The sequence below is a fragment of the Siniperca chuatsi genome, linkage group LG22 (assembly GCF_020085105.1).
Source record: "Siniperca chuatsi isolate FFG_IHB_CAS linkage group LG22, ASM2008510v1, whole genome shotgun sequence".
NCBI classification, from domain to species: Eukaryota; Metazoa; Chordata; class Actinopteri; order Centrarchiformes; family Sinipercidae; genus Siniperca; species Siniperca chuatsi.
This window is the reverse complement of record NC_058063.1, coordinates 21,788,462-21,810,745: the sequence shown is the minus strand read 5'-3', so window position 1 is coordinate 21,810,745 and position 22,284 is coordinate 21,788,462. Positions and strand designations below refer to the sequence as shown.

The following is a 22,284-nucleotide window of genomic DNA, read 5'->3' as shown; positions in this document are numbered from 1 at the left end:
TCGCTCCTGCGGTGACAACCCGGAAGAAGGAGGAGCGACCTTTCCAATCTCAGGGGCAGATGTTCTACTTCTTACTCCACTACATTTATCTGTTACAGAACAGACTGCATCAGATTGCACAGGTGTACCTAATAAAGTGGACACTGAGTGTTATTTCTTCAGTTTGCACTGAAGACAATTTTCAGGAGGTGACTGAAAGCACTCAGACCTATTATTCCCCCCTCATCCCTCACCTGTTATTGACAGACCTTTTATTGAAGTACTGTGTTTTGTTTCATTAATATATTTCATATTAAACTCTTATTATACTGTAAATGTTTTATTCTCTCAAGGACGTCCCAGTAGTCAAGCTGGTCTTCCGACATGCCAGTAGATGGCGGGCCCAACCTGAATTTCCTCTTTTGTTTCAGTCAGACTTGTTTTCTTTTACACAGTTCTCGTAACCTGGATCAGGAATGATTGATTGGGGCTTTAGGTGTCGTTTCTTTCATTAATCATCTAATGTCTTCTAATGGTACAGTACAGATTCTGCCTCTCTGTCCCTCCAGCAACATTCCCACAGATCTGTTCATTGATCTACCTGTCCACCAGATGCCCTCAGACTTCTCCACCTGCTCTGTTTCCACTTTCCCTCAGCATTATAACATTCCCACTTCCCCAGATCTAAAAAGGGTTGTAATGATGCGAGTATACATTTATGATAATTAAAATAAACTGGAAATAAAATTGCCATCCTCTACCTTTTCAGCACCAGATGCCTAGCTAGATGCACATTTAGTGTTTTGCTAAACAGCCACCTGATGTCACGGTGTTTTAACATCAAAAGAAAAAGAGAAGGAGCAGAGATGCCTTTCCTCACCTCTGGAAGGGCAGCCCGCCAAACCCACGCCCCGCAAACGGACCATCCCTACTCGAAAGCCAGAAAATACAGAGAGGAATACATAATAATACTTTAAGATTCATGAAGAGTGGCAGGACTGTTCATCACACACTGGTATTTATGCGAAAAGACATTCTCCGCGCTGGCTTTTCTGAACACAAAGTTATAATTGTTCAAAGGCGCCAGCCAACGCTGTACGCATGTTACAGGCAGCTTGTTCGTATTCGGTCTGTAAGTATTTCACGGTTATAAATAATAATAAAACTATTTATAGAGCACTTATCAGAAAAAAGTACAAAGTGCTTCACAACAAGAGAAATACAATACCACAGTGAATGACGAAATATAAAGAAATAAAATACATAAAATACACAAAAGTAATAAAATAAACAGTAAAATAAACAGCCAGTTCAGGTAAAATCAGGATCTGCTTTCAGATAAAAATGTGTTTTGAGAAGAGACTTAAACGAAGACTCTGACTCAGACAGCCTGATGTCTTCGGGCAAGTTGTTCCAGAGCCTCGGGCCCTGATGGCAAAAGCTCTGTCCCCCTTAGTTTCCATCCTGGACTCAGGAACAGACAGGAGACCCCTGCCCAAAGATCTCAGACTACGTGAAGGTTCATGAGGGATTACAAGGTCTAAAATATAATCTGGATCCAGGCCATGAAGAGCCTTAAAAGTAATCAACAAGATATTAAAATCAATCCTGAAACAAACAGGGAGCCAATGTAAAGAGGCTGAACCAGGTGTGATGTGGTCGAACCTCTCGGTCCTGGTTTACAGCCGAGCAGCTGAGTCCTGTACAGTCTGCAGTCATGTCAAAGTTTTTTGGTTAAGACAAGTGAACAGGCTGTTACAGTAATCGAGGCGTGAGGAGATAAAAGCATGCACAACAGTTTCTGCATCAGTAAGATTTAGAATAGATCGGATTTTTGTTTCTGAGGTGATAAAAACATGATTGGACAAGCTTAGTGAGATGTTGCTCAAAACATAAATTGCTATCAAACAGGACACCAAGATTTCTTGCAACAGGCTTGATATGTTGTGACAGGTCACCAGTAGATGGCAGCATTTGTTTAGTGATGAGTTGGGGCCCAATAACAAGGATTTCAGTTTTATTTGAGTTGAGCTGAAGAAAATTTATCGATATCCAATTAACAGTTATGGGATGTATTTGTTTTTGTCTGTAATTTGTTAATAAAATAGCCTGTCTTAGAGATTGTGTTCATTTTTGTTTTAGCTCTGTCGGTCTGTAACCAAATCGCAAATCCTCACAAGCTGTTCAGAGGGGGGGGGGGTCATCAGCAGTCTAATATTGGGGGTTGCGGTCTGAAAAGTTTGGGAACCCCTGCACTATATAACCGGCCCTTTTCCTCTCATTGTACCTGCCTGGTAGCCTACAAATGCCTTCACTTCACAAAAACAAAATTGTTGAACACAATCTGGCTCAATTGTCTGCATTTGGGTCCTTCCCGTGTTGCCTCTTAACAAAACATTTACAATAAACTTTCACCAACAGTCTTTACATCTGCAGTTTGAACCTAAATTTATTCACAAATGGATTATACAGTATGCTAATTACTTATCAAAATGTTAAATAGGACAAAAAACACTATCTAATAGCTTCTCTACTGTCTTAAAACATTTTTAATTATCATTAATTATCTACATTATAACAAGGGGCGACTGTGGCTTAGTGGTCGTCCACCAATTAGAAGGTCGGCGGTTCGATCCTACATGTCGAAGTATCCTTGGGCGAGACACTGAACCCCAAATTGGTGTGTGAGTGTGTGAGTGAATGTGTCACGGATTAACAGGCAGAGGACACAGAGATGATAGGAATGTCTTTATTAAGATGACAGCCAGAAGTGGAGAGTGTGGAGATAGGTAGAGTGGGTCTGGTGAAGTCAGGAGGGAAGCCACAGGAGACTGGAGAGACCAAGGAGGAATGGCGAAGCCACGGAGGGCTGGCGATGACACGGGGAACTGGAGAAACACTGGGATAGTCTGGTACAGTGAGTCCTATACACAAACGAGGTTGGACACTGAGTGTGGAGAGTGGCTGACTGCTGACCTTCGGGCTGGAAGCCGGAGCGGAGCCTGGCGACCCTCTGGAGATGGACGGCGAAGGCTGGGCCTCGGAACTGGAGGCGGCGGCTGGGCCTCTGAACTGGAGGCAGACGAGCAAACGGGTTGGGGATGGACTGACGACCACATGTTTGGCGGGCCAAACTCCTGGCCGAACAGCGCCAAGAACTGACCCAGAGAGTGGAGGACTGCCTCTTCCCGTGCTGCCAGGGATCCCGCCCAGTACAGCGCCGGGCCGGCCAGCCGGAGCACCATGAAGGCCACCCGAGACCGCTCAGTCGGAAACTGAGACGGGTGCAGGAAAACCAGGCCGCACCTCGCCAGAAACTCCACAGAGCACGAGAAGATCCCAGGCTGTACCAACTCGCCAGCTGCTAGAGGAGGTGAAGGGAGGCTGAGGAGGTAACGCTCGGCTAGACCACTCAGGTGGAGGAAAGGGTCGTTGGAAACACTGGCTGTCATATTAGCGGTTTTAGGTCCAACCTTCTGTCACGGACTAACAGGCAGAGGACACCGAGATGGATAGGAATGTCTTTTATTAAGATGACAGCCAGAAGTGGAGAGTGTAGAGATAGGTAGAGTGGGTCTGGGGAAGTCACCGGAGGGAAGCCACAGGAGACTGGAGAGACCAAGGAGAAATGGAGAAGCCACGGAGGACTGGAGAAGCCACGGAGGACTGGCGATGACACGGAGGACTGGCGATGACACGGGGAACTGGAGCGAGCACGGGGAACTGGAGCGAGCACGGGGAACTGGAGCGAGCACTAGGATAGTCTGGTGCGGTGAGTTCTATACACAAACGAGGTTGGACACTGAGTGTGGAGAGTGGACTGGTTTTATCCTGGGTGTGATTGGGGCTGATTAAGGGCAAGGTGTGGGTGATGACGGGCTGGTGAGGACATGACAGGCTGTGACAGAATGATTAGTTTCTTTCAGCTGATGAGCAGTTGGCACCTGCCATCAGTGTATGAATGTGTGTATAAGGCACTTTGAGTAGTCAGAAAGACTAGAAAGGCGGTATAAAAGTACTTTGCGGAGTAACTATAGTAAAGATGGATGTACAATACACAGAGAAAACTGTGTTAATTTCATTTCATTTTCCAGACAGGAAAAAGGGGATGTGGTTGCTGTGGCTGCTCCAGACTATAACGCCACTGTCTGACTGTCTGTTAGTGTTGTTGTGGTGAAGTATGATGATTTGATCATTCGGGAAGTGTAAGTCACATGTATCGTGTCTGTGTGTTCAGATCTCAGAACGTCATCGCCTTCTTCATTGCTTGAAAACCTGCTTTAAGGGTCGGTTCACTCAAACAACTTGTCTCGTCCTGCAGATAGTTGTGGTTTTATTTGTCCGTGAGATATCCGTCTCTGAGAGTTCTGCCACTACACTGGAGGTAAATGAAATTTTATTTATACTGCTTAAAACATTGGACAGTCCACACACAACAGACTGCGAACAGTGTTCACTGGAACTACTTTTTACCAAACACTCTGAGCACTACAAACTGAATCTCGTTCACCTCCACTTTATTGTTGTGGAGGCAGGAATCTAGATATTTCAAAAACAACCAAAACTATTTGCATGCATTTCTGGATCAGATGTAAAGATAGTTTCCAGTCTATGATCTATGTTTTTGTTGAAGTTGTTTAATGTGGTCGCGTCATATCACGTTTCACTGAAATGCGTACATTGCCTCTCTTGTGGCTGGTGTCACGTTTCATTCTGTGGTTTTGACCTACATTCTCACAATGATGATTGTGAAGCAGGTGATTCACATGAGGGAAGACAGAAGAATGTTTTTGTAATTGAATAAATGCCGAAATCTGCTCAAAGCCTGGGTGCATTAATTTAAATAAAATTTCAAACTTAGAGCTCAAGCAAGTTGGTAAAATGTGTGAAAAAAATGTTTTATGTGTGTCGCTGTGCAATGACCATAATTTCCTGTGTTGACTCAGGATGTGGTAGACTACCTGGTAAAACTTGACAGAGAAAGACATCAGTCTTCAACAGTCAACATCAACACAAAATGGAGATCGCATCGCTCTTTCTAACACTCAGTAAGTAATTTAACTTTTTAAATATGTTGCCTCCTGCTCTCGTTTGTCTCCGCTCATCTTTCACTGCCTTATCCTTCCCTTAAAAATCATAGCTTGCTCATAAATCAACCCAGAACAATCTAACATCTGGAGACACTGTCAGCGACACCCTGCTCCAGGAACTAGACTTTTTTAAAGGGTTAAAAGAAAACTTGGGTGTCCTTTAGCACACATGTTTTCCACAACAAGACACAAATTACACCACTATAAGCATACAAATGGTCCAGCAAAACTATATAACCTATTTTATTAAAAGTCTAGCTGAGACTGTATAATCCCCAGAGGACCGAACAGGAATTGTACAGCTTCATTAATGTGCTAAAAAACCAAAACAATGACCTGAAAGTGTCATGGTTTGGGATTTTTGTTCTGTTATTTCCTGTTTGTTTGTTTTTTTGTAGTGTTTTACTTCCTGTCTTTGTTTGTTTTTCCGTCCAGTTTTGATTGTTTGCCCCGCCCTGATTAGTTGCACCTGTGTCTCCCCTACCTAAGTGTATTTAGTCAGAGTTTTTCCTTTGTTCAGTGTCAGTTTGTCGTTGTACCGTGTGCCCTGCGTTGGATCCCCGGGCCTGCATTTGTGCCTCTGTGTGTGTGTGTGTGCTCCCTGTGTATTACCTCTGTTGGACTGCTCAATGGATTGCTCTTTGTTGGACGTTTGCCTGAGTTTCTCAGCCACCCTCAGTTGTTTTGTCTTCCTTCATAGTATGTAAATAAAGTCATCGTTTTTTTATTGTCTGCACTTGGGTCCACCTCCTGAACTGAACACAACAGAAAGAGGTTAACAAGTGCTGTGGGGCTGCAGAGTCGGTGGCAGTTCTCTGTGGGTTCCTCACTTCGACACAATAAATCATGATTAATGTGGCTTTAACTTTAACACCTTAACCAGAGCAGTGCCTGTATTTAACGCGTGCACAAGAAGAAGTCCATTCATAATTATTTCCTGTTTGCAGCCACACTGCGCGTCACTCCAAACAGATCTCAGTTCTTTCTGGAAGAAGCCATCTCTCTGAGCTGTTCGCCACCTGCCGACTCCAGTGGCTGGATAGTGACCAGAAACACCACCTTTAGGACGTCTGAGGCATGCAAGATTCCCTGGAGGATCCCAAATGAGTCCTCCTGCACCATTAAGTATGCCTTCCCATCAGACACTGGAGTGTACTGGTGTGAGTCTCAGCAGGGGGAGCGCAGCAACACCGTCAACATCACAGTGACCAGTAATACCAAACGTCCATGGAGCTTGTTTGTGTTCATATATGGTTGTTTTCTGATGTGTTTTATGATCTGCTTGATTGTAAAATAATGGTTTTTACAATCAAACAGACTTTGTAAACTCTACTAGTCGGGTATTCTTCTATATTTCAGAAGGCGTCGTGATCCTGGAGAGCCCGGCACTTCCTGTGACAGAGGGAGACGATGTGACACTTCGCTGTTCCTACAAGGAAGAAAATCAAGATGAATCTACATCAGATTTCTCTGCTGTGTTCTACAAAGATGATGTTTTCATCGGTACTGAGCCCGCAGGACAGATGGTCCTCCCCGCAGTGTCCCGGTCTAACCAAGGCTTCTACAAGTGTAACACACCCCCAAAAAGGAGAGTCACCAAACAGCTGGCTGGCTGTGAGAGGTGACGTTCTGCTCCCTGTATATATAACGTGTGTGTGTGATGGGACGTCAGCTCTAATGTTTAGTATTACACATTTTTCTGTGGATTTTTCTGTAGATGACACAAGTTGATGTGGGGGGGGGGGTGAAAACAGAAATGATTGTTTCATGTTTGAAACTCTGATGGTTGTTTACTTCTTCACAGCTCAGCCTCCAGGTGCCCCTCCCACTCCTCCTCCTCCTCCTCCTCCTCCTCCTCCCATGTCTCCGTACAGGCTGGTGTGCATCATCCTGCTGTTCACGCTCTACACTGCCATGCTCATAGTGTGTCTGTACATGTACCGAAGGTGGGCTCGAGGTAAGAAAACCTCTATAGAATATATTGATCTGTTGGCCTCCTCCACCAGGGTCAGAGGTCAGGGACGTCCATATAGCTGGTAGATCACAAAGCAAGTTCAGCTTAGTCTGGGTTTCCTGGCCTCACTGAGCCTAACGCTGGCGATCCTGAATAACCGCTATCACTGGCTCTGTGAACTCTGGCTTTTCCAACCACAAGCGAGTTCATGTGAAAGAATCAAATCAGAATCAGAAATACTTTATTGATCCCCGAGGGGAAACTCTTTCGTTACAGCTGCTCACTGTCACGTCAGTGCACACAGGGATAGAAGTACTAAGCAAATATAAATATAATACAGGTCAGATAAATGAAGTACGACGTGGATATAAGTATAAAAGCTAAAATAAGTGTAAGTACCAAAGTGGATTTAGAGGTAGATAAGTAGGTACGGTATAATAATACAATGTAATAATATAAGTAACAGTGCAATAATGAGTGCTGTCATGTTAAGTGCAGCTTATTAAGATGATTATGAGACGGTGGATATTGCACTGCAGTAATACAAGTATGAATAAATATCAATAAACAGGGAATTTTAAACTGAAAACAGAGAATATTGCACAATTATGTCAAGTATTGCAGAGATGTTAATGATCAATGTCCAGTTTAGTGACTCAGGGTCATACAGACTGACACTTAGAGGGAGGAGTTAAAGAGTTTGATGGCCACAGGCAGGAGTGACTTCCTGTGGCGCTCTGTGGTGCATTCTGGGGGATGAGTCTTCCGCTGAAGGAGCTCCTTAGTTTGACCGGCACGTCATAGTCACATTAAATCACTGACCAGCGCAGGTAATGTTACAATAGGGAAGGTGCGGCGTCCCAGTGGGGCAGACGTCTGATGCGGATCATTTCTAATCATGGGAGATAATTACCAGTGTGTGGATTATTTCTCTAACAAAAGACAACAGAGGGTTTAGTTTTTATTTCCAGTTATCATCACAAAGTCTCCGCGTGCTATTCTGAGCTGCAGTGATGGAAAACGAGTGTAAAAACATCGAATGAAAGAAACTTTTTAAAAGCAGGTGATTCTGCAGTCGGACTGTTGTTCTGCGTGACCTCTGAAGTTTGACCCCAAGCAGTCAGGTTGTGCAGCGTAGGTGACGGACAGGTGTGGCGAAGCGGGAAATGAAAATGACTCCAGTTTAGACTTTCTCTGCTCTGGTTTTCCTGCAGCTCGAGCTGATGCTAAAAGGAGAGCTTCGGATCATCACTTACTGGAATGACGAAGAGCTACAACTTGTGGCGTTGAACAACCTGTTGATACGCTGGCCAATATGACTGGGAAGAAGGCACTTCTGCTTATTTTCATCATCTCTTAGCTACTGTAACATGATGCTAACGTGGTTTACTTAATAATCATTCTGCACGCACTGAACCATGTTTAAAAACATTCTGCTTCTTGAGTTTGATGTTTAAGAAGCCAAAAAGATGACAAGCTACTTTATGTTATTTGCATTTCATATTCCTATGCAACAATGTTTGTAAGGAAGATAGACAGACTTTAGTTTTTTATAGTTTTTATTGTGTTTCAGTGAGGAAGCTCTCATTCAGGGCTGATCTCAACCTGATTTTTTTACTGACAAAAGTTTAGAGGATGAACATTTTGGAGCTTCAGGCATCATCAGCCATTTATACAAAATCATGCAGCATGGACCAATTTTATTATTTATAACTTTACTCTAACAACTGCTGCATCAGTGTATTCTGTTTGTATTTTGTAAGAGTTAGCCTACTGCCACAACAGCAGCTGCGTGAAGGACGATGACAGTGCTGGTATGTTGATGTTGAGCAGGTATAATGTTCACCATCTTAGATTAGCGTGTTAGCATGCCGACCTTTGCTAATTATCACTTAACACAGTTGAGGCTTAGCAGTTATTATCATGAACCTAAAGTATCGCATGCAAAGTCACGGGATCATAAGCGTTATTACAATTAATATGGAGGGGGAAATAAACCTGTGCACCAGTTGTCATGGCAGCCCATCCGGTAGTTGTTGAGATATTTCAGCCTGGACCAAAGTGGTGGACCAACACAGACAGACGTTGCCTGTCCTGGAGCCTCAACACCAAAGCAACTGGTCTGGGCATCAAAACCAGTTGTTTATAGATGTGACAGCCAACTTGTCATAAATGGGGGGGCTGGGATAGTCAGGGTCTGGTTAGGACCAGAATATATTCATAAATCACCACAGTCACACTGCTAACATGTTAGGGTTATAGACTAATCAAGTGGACCTAACATTAGAATATCGGATGCTAGAGAGCTACCACGGCTTTGCTGGACTGGGGAGACAAAAACGAGATTTTGTCACTAGTGGATGTTACACCCAAGGGTACGGTAGCCTACATACTGGATGAGCATTACATGCACGATAGTCACAATTGTGCTGATTAGTAAGCCTGGAACCTCCACCATCTCATAAAGAAGGCCAGAAAGGTTGAAATCTGTCATGCTTCCTTGTATTTTCTAGTAACTGATCACTGTTTTACAGAGACAAACATGATCCAAAGGGTGGCCCAACAGAATTTCTCACCAAAGCTGATCTTCAACCAGCCAATGAAATGAAGAAAATGGTGAGGGATTACCGTTCGAGACAAATTCAGCAAGAAAAGTAGCAAAAAGTTGGAGCTACAACTGTGGCATTCAGTTTGACATACTGCAAAGTCAGCTATTGCTCGAATGCAAGTTCATGTTGTTCAATTATCACGTTTTAAATCACAATTACATGTTTGAGAAATGTACATGTAATCCTTTTAAATACTTGACTATTAATTACTACATGCTTCAAGTTATACACAAGAATAGTATAGTTTTGACCAACTTATATGACTTTGTCTTGTCACGTTCTTTTGTTTCATTGGAAGGATTGATCCTTTAACCTGAACAGCAATCAGACTGAGGGTGAGGTTTCACGTGGGATATGGATACTCTTACAGCTAGGAGCTACAGTGGCCAACGAGGACAAACACACTGCAACTTAAGAAAACACCTTCATGAATTTGACAACACACACATTTAGAAAACCCGCTGCATTTACCAAAAACCGCACTGCAAATACACACAACACAACACAAACCCGCTGCAAATACACACAACACACAAATACACAAACGCACTGCAAATACGCTGCAAATACACAAACGCGCGACAAAACGACAACGGAGTGTTTCCAGACGACACTAAAAACACAATGTCACGAACACAAAATCTCCTCACAAATCATTACAGAGATGAACCTTTACTATCCTAACACCAGAAATATCCCGAGGTACAGGCTACAGAAGGCCAAGCATTGTAATGATAAAGAGATAACCTAAGGCCGTCTCCATCACTGATGAAGCTGGTAATATCTCTGAATAACAGTAGTTTTCTAAAAAAATAAAATACTAACCCTAACCTTCATTTTCAGTTTCAAAAATGCTTTACAAACTTGTTGAATCTGCGCGCTCCCGCGAGGTTAGTGCACGCTGCAGCTCAGACACAGTACAAAACAAAAAAACAGAAAAACAATGAACGGATGATACGGACCCGACTTCGTGAGTCACAAACCTTTTTAGTGTCGTCTGGAAACACTTCCGTCGTCGTTTTGTGTTTGCAGCGTGTTTCTGTATTTGGTTGTGTTGTGTGTCTAAATGCTGCGCATGTAAAGTCAAATTAATGATGTTTTTTAAAATTTGCATGTTTTGTCTATTTACATGTTTCCGTAAGTCGCAGTGCGTTTGCCCTTGTCGGCCACCGTAACGAGCCCTGCGAGGAAATCAAATTTCTTTTCATGTGATGTCTCAAGCACAAATTCTATTTCTGCTCTCACTACTTTCTGTTTATCGCTGCTTTTGAGTTTTAATTAACTTGTTTTGCTTTCGGCCTGCTGAATTTGGCACAGTTGATATTGTTGATAAAACCCTGCGTTCAAAAACATTGAGCTTCACTGTTGCTCATGCATAAGCAGCAACATTTGCATATTACTTTTACTGTTTATGGGATAAAAATGCTTATTGTAAAATAAAAGATGAGAAAAGAACTGCTTAATTGTGTTCAATTCCCTTTTTTTATTTTAAAAAGGCAAAGTCTGCAGGCTTGGCAGAGTAGAGCTGTATTGTCACTGCACTGCAGTTCAACACACTATGGTAACCTGGTCATGACATCACAAATTATCAACATCTAAACTAAAAATGTGGCTTTTTGGTAAGCTGACTTTTAGGGAGCAGAACGCAAAAACGTCCTCTCTGTGTACACATCTTCAGATGTTTTATTGTGTTAAAGTCATTTCATGAGGGAGGAAATGTCGGGTACAATGAAAAATGTCACATACAAGTTAAAACAAAAAAATCTTTGAAAATCACCATCACAGAGCAGAACCAGCAACACATAGACTCAAACACATTCATCACTCAGGTGGTTGTGATCTGCATGATTGAGTCAATATACAATGAAGCTGGACCAATCAGAGCAGAGCTGGACAACCCTGTCTGATACTCCCACATGGGGGATAGAGCATGCCTAGAAAGGGCAAACACAACTAGAAACATCAAGATCAATATTATACAGGCACACATTAAATCCAACACGTCAGAAGTTGAGTCAAATATAAATCTCAAATCCAGAAATAACTATTATCATAAAATCTATGTAGAAAAATACATAGCAAAACAGAGATGTAGCCTATTACTCGCCCAACATTTTTTTATCAATACAAGCAAGTTCAGCCTAGCAACTGGCCAGAATTTGTATTGTATTTCCTTTTTGACCCAGCACCTGGATGTACCTCCCCGACACCCCTCTCAGCCTCTTAGTGTCCAGATGTTTCACAGCTTACAAACTGACTACCGCCGTGTGTGATTTTGGTTGTGAATAAAAGTGAGTAAATCAAAAGGTTGTATGATAATATTAAAGTGGTCATAATGCTCATTTTCAGGTTCAAAATTGTATTTTGGGATTGTACCAGAATAGGTTTACATGGTTTAATTTTCAAAAAACACCATATTCTTTCTCATTCTGGTCATTGCTGCAGCACCTCTTTTCACTCTTGTGTCTTGAACGCGCCGTTTTAGCTAACAAGTGAGGCATCTCAGTTCTGTTCAATCTTTGTTGGGAACTGCACATGCACAGTACCGAGGTAAGGACTACTAGCCAATCAGAAACACAGTAGGGCGGGTCCTGACGAGCAAGGTAGTGTGATCCAAAACAAAGCCGCTTCAGCCGGTTACTATGGTTTCGGTTCAGCCGTACACATTTGAGCCCGAGTCTGGTACCGAAGCACAGGCAGAACAACCCGAACCAGCTTCACAACCGAGACTGGAGCAAGACGTTTCAGAGTGGGAAGTTTCATATGTAACGTTTTAACTGTGGACTGTCTATACATCACAGTAACAACTTTATGCCCACTGACTGCCTGGAGGGTATCTAACATTATTTTAATTTCATATTTAGGTGGAAACTGCTCAATTTGTTACAGAAGTAAAGGCAGAACTACAACCCAGCTGTTTTCAGGCAGTTCAGGAGCAGTGTTTTCTGTGGGTATCTCCCTTTGGGGTGGACATGGGGTCACTTTTCAAACCTATTACATGCACCAAAAAGGTAAATAACACAATAAGGGAAAAATCATAATATGACCACTTCAATAATTTTATATACAGTATAGTGCTTTTCAAAACAGATGTAAAGTGTGTCACAGGGAGGTTAAAAACAAGATAACATGAAGCAAAAACAACTTAAAGCAGAGCAGCACAATAAGAAAAACAAATACAGTACTAAAATAAACAATGTAATAAGTAAATAAAAGTGTAGTTAATAATGACACACAGCATCTTTTTAAGAATGCCACCCTAAAATGATTGTAATGATTGTATAAGAAGCCAGTTGAGGCTGAGTAGTACTAGTTAACTAAACGTCATGTGTAAGATCAGTGGAGTGCCCTTTTAAAAAGTAACATTCACATATCTTTTCTTTATACAATTTCACATTGCATCATCTTCATTTCTGAGCAGTTTTAGGTCCACTGGAGTGTTTTTCTAAAGGTACTTTTGGCAGGTAGTCAAAGAACAGCCACAGACTGGACTTTAATACCAGAGATGTTCCCACTTCACCCGTTTCTCTCATCTGGAGCGTTCAACGGAGCATTCAACCCAATCTCTTCCGGAGCCACGTTTTGGTTGTTTTCTTGTCTTTCTGTGAGAAGATAAGGTGAGAGCTGTTTAGAAGGCAGGTAATGAAATCCCAGAAAAATTCAAGGCAAACTGTTTCGTTATCAATCGCACATCAGTCTTCTTCGAGGTCAGACCTGTTCTAGTTTTGATCCTGGGTTCAAAGACCAGTGTGCCGTTAATACATGCTGGTTTTTAATTATGTAAATAAAGCTTTTATCATTTATTTTTTGATTTAACAGGGTGTTTTGCATTTGGGGAGATTCCCTCCATTAAGTACATCATTTAGCCAAACTCATTCTTCTGTCTCATTTTGAGTATTTTATTTACATGACATTTAACGTGAGAGCAAATGGTGACAGTGCAGGCAGAAGAACGTTCTGTGCAGTGCTGGCTGACGCAGGTTTTCATCCTCGATGATTCGATGAATCAACCGGGAGAGTTTATCGCCCATCCAAGCGCTGCAAGTGCTCCAACTGTGCGTCACATTGTGTATGAGAAATACATTTTAAATTTTCAAAATAGCTCCTCCCAGTTTGCAACTCATTTACTGTGATGTCGGTGATCTTGTGAAGCACTTTTAAAACCTTTTTGTGTTTATTGTTTTTAACTTAAACTATCATTTCCTGCACTGGAGAGACAATATTCGATTGGATTCTATTAAATAAAATGGAACTTTATGCAGCAGAATTTAATTATTTCCTCATTTCCTACCCCAGTAATCATCTTGCAAATCCTCCGAATAATCTTGTGACCCCTGTAGGGTCGCCACCCCAGGTTAGTTTTATAGCTCCTCCATGGCCTCAAATTTCCTCCCAGCTCACTGGAAATGTTTAGTAACCCAACTGTAAACTACATTTAGGTTCACATTTTGAGACCAAATATTTCATTGTATTTCAACAAGTAGACAAGCTGTCCCATTTTAAAGGTTATACTAAATGAAGGGAAATGCACCTTCTTTTGGCCAAATATGGAGAACACAACTGGTAGATGTGTTCAGGATGTGGGTGGATGTGAGTGATGAGATGCAGTTTGAGTTTCAAAGCATCAACCGTGAGATGGGGGTACATTTAGTGATGTGGGCGCACTATTGGGCACTGAAATCAAACCAGAAAGTGCATCTCTAAAGACGTAACACCAGCTGAAAATAATGTTTTTGCTGACTTCCACTGGTTAAAGTTTTCACCTTGCAGCAGTGATGAAGAGTTATCTTCCTCAGGCAGAACATTGATTCTGCAAAAACCTGGATAACATTCAATTACAGGTTTTTTATGTAAATGTTTTTACATTTTTTATTTCAACATCCACACATGGCAACTATGGTGTAGTTGAGGTATTGTTGAGGTTATGTAACTAAGACTTGAAATGAGTGAAAGGCACAATGACATGTACACCACAGTGAACCTAAGTTCTACGGTTTCTGCATTGGTGCCTGATGTATTCTGTTCACTGACCACAACTGTCAGTGATATTGTTTGAGGTGCAACAAAATTTCAACCAAAACTTGGTGCTGAGTGTCTCTTTGACAGGAAATTTAACAAGTATAATAATAAAAAGTTGATAAATGTATGACTTACTGCACTTTCTACGTCGCCACAACACCACAGCAACGACAATGACAATGATAATGACAATGAATGACAATGACAATGACACTGCCACTGCCAGTGACATATGTATTGTGATCACCACCTGAAAGAATAAGGAGATGTTAATGTTGCTTTACTGCACACTTCCAATATTATATTGATCTGTTCATCCATCCAGTTTCTATACCAGCTGCTCCCTTGCAGGCGGCTGCAGCCCGGCCCTGCAGGCTTTTGGTGAGAGGAGGGGAAGCAAGAAAACATGCCTTTTTTCGATCGGGCTGAGCATACAGAGGTATAGTTGTGCGGTATGACATTCTATAACATTCGGTGCACTCATCGGCATGTATGGCTGCCCATAGGTGAACTGTGATGTCAGCAGTAACTCAGTAATCAATTAATAACATTAATGTTTAGTTAATTATTTTGTTTGATTTTGATGCTTGCTCTTTATGTAGTTCGCCCTTCACTTAACTGGGCAGGTAGCAGGTTCCAGTTAGGTGAGGCTGAGAAGGTAAAATGCCATTCACTGAGTAGGGGGGAAGTGGCAGCTCGCAGCTTTCTGTGAGGCTGCAGCTTCCATCCGTTTTCTGTTCTTTTTGCTTCAGCTCGATTTAGTTTTGTTGAATTTCCCGGGTTCCTGTTCTGCCTCTGTTTCACTCATCTTCACCTTTTTTGCACTTCCTCCTGCCTATCAACCTGCTTCTTCTACATCCCTTTTAAAGTTTTCCAGTGCCAAGTAACTTCATCTGCCCTTTATATGGGGCGGCACGCCAAATATATTGAAGTCTTTCAGTCAATTTTAGAAATGTTTGAAATTATAATGTTTCCATTAGTGTAATTCTTGCATACATTACAAACAGAACCAGCAGAATATAAAAGTATTCAAATGTATGTGACCGATACAGTGTGGGAATAAAAGCTGTACTTCGGCACAGTGGTGCTTTGAGCTAAATGCTAACATCAGTATGCTAACATGTGTTGAGCACTAAATGCAAAGTTCAGCTGAGGAAGATGGGATGTCATGAGTTTTTGCAGGGATTTGGTCAGAAACCAAAGTATTAGACAAATTAAAATTTTGGCCTGATGATAGTAGACCTAAGTTAGTAATTTTTTAACCAAAAATCTCTTGATTCAGATTCATTACATTTGGCTTTTTTAAGGAATTGTGACCAAGATACATTGTCAGTACTCTCTGGTGGACAAACTATAGTGACACTGTTACTAACCTCAAGCCTAGTTCTAACAGTTGTTGGGTTTCTTGGTGCTGCATGAAGCCATTGCACTTTTGTTGCTGTGACTAAAGCAAAGTTCCTTTCATGAACAATAAAGATTTACCTTATCTTGTTCAAAAGTTACTGCCAGTATAACACATCATGAACTCATCTGTCATCTCAGACCACTCTGATAAAGGTACAACTGTCCTCCTGAACAAACTCAACCCCCCCAGCAGAAGCTGCTTCAACACCTTAAACAGTTTCTTGTAGGAATGAAGGACGAATGACAGGAGGATTTATATCTGCATATATCTGCTCCAGATATTTACTTACCACCACTGTCAGTCGGATTTCCTGGGCTCCTATTCTCTTTTGGATCTGTTGAAAAATCTGTGTTTAAGAGTTAAAATACTTTTAACACGTTACAAATAAATCACATTTTCACACATGTACTGGGTTAGCTGGACTCACCAAGACTAATGTTGCATTTCCTACCCTGACGAGAGTTTTTGTTGCTGTGACTAAAGCTAATTTCCTTTGATGGACAATAAAGATTTACCTTATCTTGTTCAAAAGTGATCAGACTGAAACATTTATCTTATTTAAAGACCAACCTCAGTTCATGTGTAACTTTAATAAATGGCCACACAATAGGTCCCAATTTTATACAAAATTCAAGGTGTGTTTTAAGCACTACAAACTAAAGAGGAGGCGTTAAAAAATGTTCAGAGCAGATCAGTTTTTTTTCTCACAGGGAGAAACGTTCATATTCGTCTGAGAAACCAACAGTAGCAGTCAGTGCGTTTGCTGTCATGGCATCCAAACTATGAACTACTCCTGTGTTTAATTTAAAAACACACTTTAAACTGATGTGCATGATTACACTGGCTTTCAACATGATGTATGATTATTGCATATCTTGGACTATATTCCAAAATATTTACAGTAAATAGTTTTATTTTATTTATTTATCTGGATATACTGTATTACTGTCATGTTTCAGCACTTTGCAACAATAATAAGAAACATGCCAAGTTATTATTATTAATATACATTCAGAATCAATAAGTGCAGAAAACTGACATATATGTGTAAATATCAGATTTCTGTATATACATTTGTATATTTGTGTATTCCTATATAGATATTGTGTATTTTTCTGTCCATGAACAAATACCACTGAATCTGAATAACTGCCACACAGTTTCCATTCATTGCAGTAAAATGTGTCGTTTATGTGCATATCACTGGAACAAGGTTTCTGGGAATTTCAACACAAAGGTGTTCACAGGTGTTTTCAACGACATATGTCGAGCAATTAAAGTACACTGTACTACTTACCAATGATGAGATCAATACTGCAGGAGATTTTCTGTGATCCTATTCTAAAAGTGCAGGTGTATGTTCCAGCATCAGTTGTATTTAATGGTGATATTTTCACTACAAATTCCCCTTTGCTTAGATTCTCACTGTTAGATTCAAGAGACACTCTGCCTTTGAACTGTTCTGCCTGATCATCAGAAAAAACCTTTCCATCGCCGTATACAAGGACAGAGTCGGCCTGATTGAACTTCAATTTAAATAGTTCAAGCGTCACATCACGTTCAGGATCAACGTGGCACTCCAAAGTGACGTCCTCTCCGACAGCTGCTTCAACCCGGCTCTTTGGGCAAATTAACTGCCCATTATCTGTAAGGAGAAACAAGATCTAAATCTTAAACACAAACAGGGTCGACATATATTTTAAGAAGTCAAAATGCGTCCCTCCATTTATCACGGCAAAGTGTTTTGTCAGCACTGATCAGCTTTTACGTTGATGTGGGGAAGTTGTTAGAAAAACTCATCTAGCAGATTTGCGCAGCATTAGCTTTATTTGGAGTAGATTTGCGAATGGATAGTAGGGACTAATTCTACCAAATCATCTCTACCAGTTGCCAGGTGTGTGTTTCCTGTTTTTAAAAAAGTGGGCTGGTTTAATGAAGAGAAGAGTGAAAGAGCGAGACATGGTGGATACCTGACCTGAGGATCTTTAACACCTGACTGCTTAAAGATTTAACAGTTTCTTGTAGGACTGAAGGACGACTGACAGGAGGAGTTACATCTTGTACATTACAGGTTACAGTAAAGACAGCACTTTCTTTTACTTAACGTTATCCTTTTTTCTGTGTCTCGGTTCCTCCTCTGTGTTTGTGGGAAAGAAAATGACCAGAAAATTGATTAAATAAATAATTATGACTTAATACTCGATGCTGAGCCGTAATTCTGTGGCCACCCATCAGCTTCTGGGACCTGGTTAGGAATTTCAGCTCCGTCACTCCAAATCATACCTAATTGCTTTGCAGGCTGTCCATGAAGCGTCCTGTACCGGTTTAGCTGCTCCTGAACGAACAGATCAGAGAGCTTTCTGTCTGATCAATCTCAGTGACTTTAGATGCGCATTGCTGACATACTAAAGAGAATCCCACCTACATTACTCAGTGACACTGAAACATCCCAGTGTTTCAAACTAAGGAGGAAGTAAAAGTTGGTAACTTGCTGCTCCAGTTTTTAGTCATCACTCATCACATGAACAGTTTGGATTAGGCTACAGTGTCTCAGGCCAAAGCTTTGTCTCTAAAACGAAACTGCACAGGTGACCTGAAATGTGGGTGTTATGTCACGAGGAGTAAGGTGTCAAACGATATTTTAACATCAAACAACGTTAGGCAAAAGTGTCCCTAAAGAGCGAAAGATGGAGGACATCAGGTCTTTTTTTAAGTGTAAGAAACAACGTTCCTACTATCAATGTTTTTTATTTAAAGCTGAGAAAACATTGTCTTTGACATCAGCAAATGTGCAGCCTAAATGCCATCCCTCCTCCTCATCCCCCTTTTCAAGCCTGCATCAGTAAGTTATTATTGTCTGGGTCGTTATAACATGGACATTATGTGTATGACAAAAAGGCCACAGCATGCCCAACTGATTAGTTTGTTTGTGAATGCTATGCATCTTTAGGCTTCATCAGCTGTGTGTACTTTCATAAAACTGTTGGCTGTAAGTTCATGTGCTGACTAAAAACTAAAAAAACACATGGGTGTTTTGATTTGATTTTGAATATTAATTTCAGATCATTTAAAATAAAATGCTAACATCTTTAAATCTTAAACGTGTCAAATGACAAAAAATGTCCCCACTAATGTTAAAACCGAACCAAAGCAGGCCTTTGCCCGGGAAGAATATCTGGCTCTTAATTCACCAGCTAGTCTGCACAGTAATGATATAACAAAACAGGCCTACACTGATCACTTCAGTCATGTTTCGTTACCCTGACTACTTTATGATAATGTAGGCTGTTTGCATATTTACCACATACTGCACAGTGCTTTACTGTTTATCTTTGGTGTTATAGTGTCTTTTAAGTCCTTAGATTCCTCGCTGCTGCTCGTTGAAGCATTGGTATATCAGTGGCAGTGATTAGAGAGATTTTAGAAGGAAATCAACCTGAAACTATCAAAGTGAGAGGGACCAAAGTAGGATTTAGATAAGTGAGTTGCAGGCTGCGGCTGGAAATGACGCTGAGAGGCCTGTTTTATTGTTATCACGGCCAACCAAAGTTCAATAAAGCAACAAATATCTAAATAACTCAAACTAAAAAAGCAAATAATCATTACGCTAGTAAAAAGAATGTATAATCCATGTTTATGTACATTTTGATATAACTGAAGTTAGGCCTACCTGTGTTTGCGTTGATCAGAAGAAGAACCAGTCCGATTAGAATCAGTTCAGTTTTCCACTTCATCTCTGCGTCGATGTGTCTGTTTTTTTAAGATCTATAAAAAAAACAATAATTAGCTGCGTCATTCTAAAACAAATTACTTTTGCTTTTTGACATACCTATGGTGACCCCAAAGGACGACCCACAGACCAGGAAAGATATAAATAAAAGTTTGTGTTTACTCGTTGTCAAATCACAGGCAGAAGTCAGGAAACCAGGCAGGCAAGCAAAGAAAGGCAGACTCAACCAGGCAGGTAGACAACAGGTAGGCTACAGGTAGACAACAGGTAGGCTTCAGGTAGGCGGGCCAAATGGCTGGAACACTTAGGGAGGAACCAGACCTGAGGAACCAGAGGAACCGGTCTTTGCCAGGTCGTTCAGTTTACCACGTGGTACAGGCGCCACGGCCAATCAATCTCTGTCTTTTGCTTGTGAAGACTTTGACCTACCTGTATTTTGCCTGTGCTTCAGGTCCACACTCACCTGAGCCTTCTGCCTGCCTGCCTGCCTGCCTGCCTCGCTCAGCAACGTTACCTGCCTGTCTGTCCACGCCGACCAGCGGTGAAAACGTCAAATCTGCTCCCTCAAGTTCATTCACCACTTGTGAAATAAACTGCTGAACCTTTTAAACCTGGTTCAACAGTGTTCTGCTTTTGGATCCAGATTCCTTCACTGCATTCACCAGACTGTCGCCAAACAGACCTGAGCCACACGAGCTCCTCTTCAGAGAGAGAGGGAAGCACACAGCTGTGCTTGTGGGACACAAAAACAACAGAGGGTTAGAGGTTACAGCATTCTCTCAGCAGGACAAACATGGACTGTAAGAAGCCTACTAGGCTTAGAAGAAGAGACTGAAGCCAGCCCACCCGAATGATAATGGCAACAGATGTGAGGTAATTGACAATAAGCAGCTAAGTTAAGGTGAAAAGATGAGTTTTCAGTCTGGATTTAAAGGCAGACTGTCTCATGTGAACAGGGAGGTTATTCCAGAGGAAGGGGCACGATAGGAAATGGCCCTAAAGCAGAAGATATGATTGGAACAAAGTTAAAATAGCTCTTGGAGTTCTAATAGTCAGTAGACACTTACTTTTGTCTCATGTCCATCATACAGACGAAGACCTGGGCCCCGTTCTTCGTACATAAATAACAGAGTTATCCAGATTATAATGTTTATGGTTTGACATTAGTCTGGATCTTTCGGTTCTTCGAAACTGGTTTGAAGTTCATCTGGACCTGTTGTCATAGCAACAAGTCCTTAAGCCCAAACCTGCAGAAGCGCATCTTATTGACAGTTGGATCATGAGCAAGACGTTTTAGGGTGAACACCATACATGAACTATTTTAAAATACTAATGGCTTTCTTCAATTTATAATGAAAGAGTGTTGATATAATTGTGATTTTAGAAGAGAAAATGCAGGTTATTGTGAAATCACTATGATCTGTTATTATCTGTAATTATCACAATAACATTTTTATAGTGAAGAGTTACCCATATATATATATATATATATATATATATATATATATATATATATATATATATATGAGCAATGACCCATCATCCAGTGTGGGTCCTTAGGCAAGACCCTTCACGCTGCTGCCTACCTCATGATGATGATGAGTGACGATGAAATACGTGACATGCCGGCTCAGACGTCGCCCGGCCAAACAAGGTCTGCGTCAGGTGTTGGGGAACCAGGGCATCGAGACGACAAATGGGCTACTGGAACAAGACGGAAATGGGCGAGATGCGATAACAAGGCTCTGTTGGAATGCTACTACTCCAGTAACCCTAGGCACAGGATGTGGGATGAATGGTTACTTCGAAACCCACAATCGAGGCTTACGGCGAAGCAACTAGTAGCTCAGTGTTCCAACATCCACAAGCGGCAACTGCTATCACAACTTGAGATTGACGAGGTACAACACAAATGCTACGGCAAGGGGGAGCCACATCATGGCGAGGATGAATGCAAGGCAACCCCGATGCCAACTACAACGGCTAAGTGAAGTACCATCAGAAAGTCTCCTAGAAGATGTGAATGCAGCATTGAGAGCGATCCCTACCACAACCATCACTGAAACCAATGAGCTGATATACGCCTCAGCAGCAGTGATCCTAGAGATGCTTGGCTACAAGAGCAACCACGGGAGCCATGAGAGACAATACCCACCATGGAAACGAAGGTTGGAGGCAAAAATCAAGGAGGCCCGGAGAGAAGTGAGCCAACTGACAGAGGCTGAGAGAGGTGCAATGAGAAAGCAAGTACCCAAGAAGTACAACCAGATGCCCATACCTGAAGCACTCGAAACTGCCAAACAAAGGCTCCAAGCCTTGGCCAGCCGCCTAAAGAGATACACGAGAGATAATGAAGCCAGAAGAATAAACCGGCTGTTCGCAACTCAACCTGCGAAACTGTACTCTCAATGGCAGGGTAATAACAGCAGAGCAGACCCACCAAGGCTGGAAACTGAACAGTACTGGAAAAGTATATGGGAAAGGGAGGCATCACACAA

The 22,284-nt window shown here is 41.6% G+C and overlaps 1 protein-coding gene and 1 pseudogene across 3 annotated transcripts in view; one reads left to right on the top strand and one right to left on the bottom strand.

The window, feature by feature from the left end:
* The first annotated feature begins 4,199 nt into the window (after window positions 1–4,199).
* Window positions 4,200–10,073, top strand: LOC122870267 (annotated as a pseudogene).
* Window positions 10,074–12,996: 2,923 nt separating this feature from the next.
* The window catches only part of LOC122870284 (butyrophilin subfamily 3 member A2-like), a 34,520-nt gene continuing 25,232 nt past the window's right edge, over window positions 12,997–22,284 (bottom strand). Inside the window, exons 1-5 of one of the 3 annotated variants that reach the window (XM_044184423.1) lie at window positions 19,949–19,991; window positions 19,727–19,821; window positions 17,354–17,701; window positions 16,346–16,390; window positions 14,772–14,901 (exon numbers count right to left, since the gene is read on the bottom strand). In XM_044184423.1, coding sequence (XP_044040358.1) covers window positions 14,795–14,901; window positions 16,346–16,390; window positions 17,354–17,701; window positions 19,727–19,790 — 564 coding nt within the window. In that variant the 5' untranslated portion in view covers window positions 19,791–19,821; window positions 19,949–19,991 and the 3' untranslated portion in view covers window positions 14,772–14,794. Of the gene's footprint in view, window positions 13,235–14,767; window positions 14,902–16,345; window positions 16,391–17,353; window positions 17,702–19,726; window positions 19,822–19,948; window positions 19,992–22,284 lie in introns of those variants that run through there. The other 2 variants (XM_044184416.1, XM_044184421.1) reach the window with 2 other exon arrangements.